The sequence below is a fragment of the Penaeus monodon genome, chromosome 25 (genome assembly GCF_015228065.2).
Source record: "Penaeus monodon isolate SGIC_2016 chromosome 25, NSTDA_Pmon_1, whole genome shotgun sequence".
NCBI lineage: Eukaryota > Metazoa > Arthropoda > Malacostraca > Decapoda > Penaeidae > Penaeus > Penaeus monodon.
The window spans coordinates 10,790,740-10,791,219 of NC_051410.1; the positions used below are offsets into that span (position 1 = coordinate 10,790,740).

Sequence of the window (480 nt, forward strand, 5' to 3'; positions counted from 1 at the left end):
TAGTTATAGCTGTTGCTTCTAGTTAATACAGAGGCAAGAAAAATAAAGAAATGAATGTATAAAAGCTACTCCAGCAATATAAAGCCTTACTTCATATTCTTTCATAAGTAACGTCCCTCCTTCCACAATACAGCAGGAAAAAGAACCCATCCTGAAAGAAGATAATGAAGATTACTACCAACACCATAAACCTTGTCAGTTGAGCAACATTATTAATAATAATCATAACACTAAAAGTAAATCATCTTTATCAAAATATGAATTCCAATGCGGCAACTACAGGACAGACCAAAAACTTTCTAATGCTTAGAAGAGACCCATAGAGTTCATCAGACTGTAAAACTACATTTCTTGCTACACACATCCTATGTGCAGGTCCTGCACATCCTTGCAGATGCAATGAGTATGTACACTGCAGGACACACAACCTCAAATAACATATGGGTAAGGACATACTCACACTATCACCACTTAACAAAG

General features: G+C 35.8%; 1 protein-coding gene across 1 annotated transcript in view; it reads right to left on the bottom strand.

Annotated features, from left to right (window-relative positions):
• LOC119589043 (cation-dependent mannose-6-phosphate receptor-like) overlaps positions 1-480 on the bottom strand; it is a gene marked incomplete in the record, with an annotated part of 12,304 nt that overhangs the window by 3,459 nt on the left and 8,365 nt on the right. Inside the window, 1 exon segment of the mRNA XM_037937620.1 lies at positions 91-151. Within this exon segment, the coding sequence (XP_037793548.1) occupies positions 92-151 (60 nt within the window).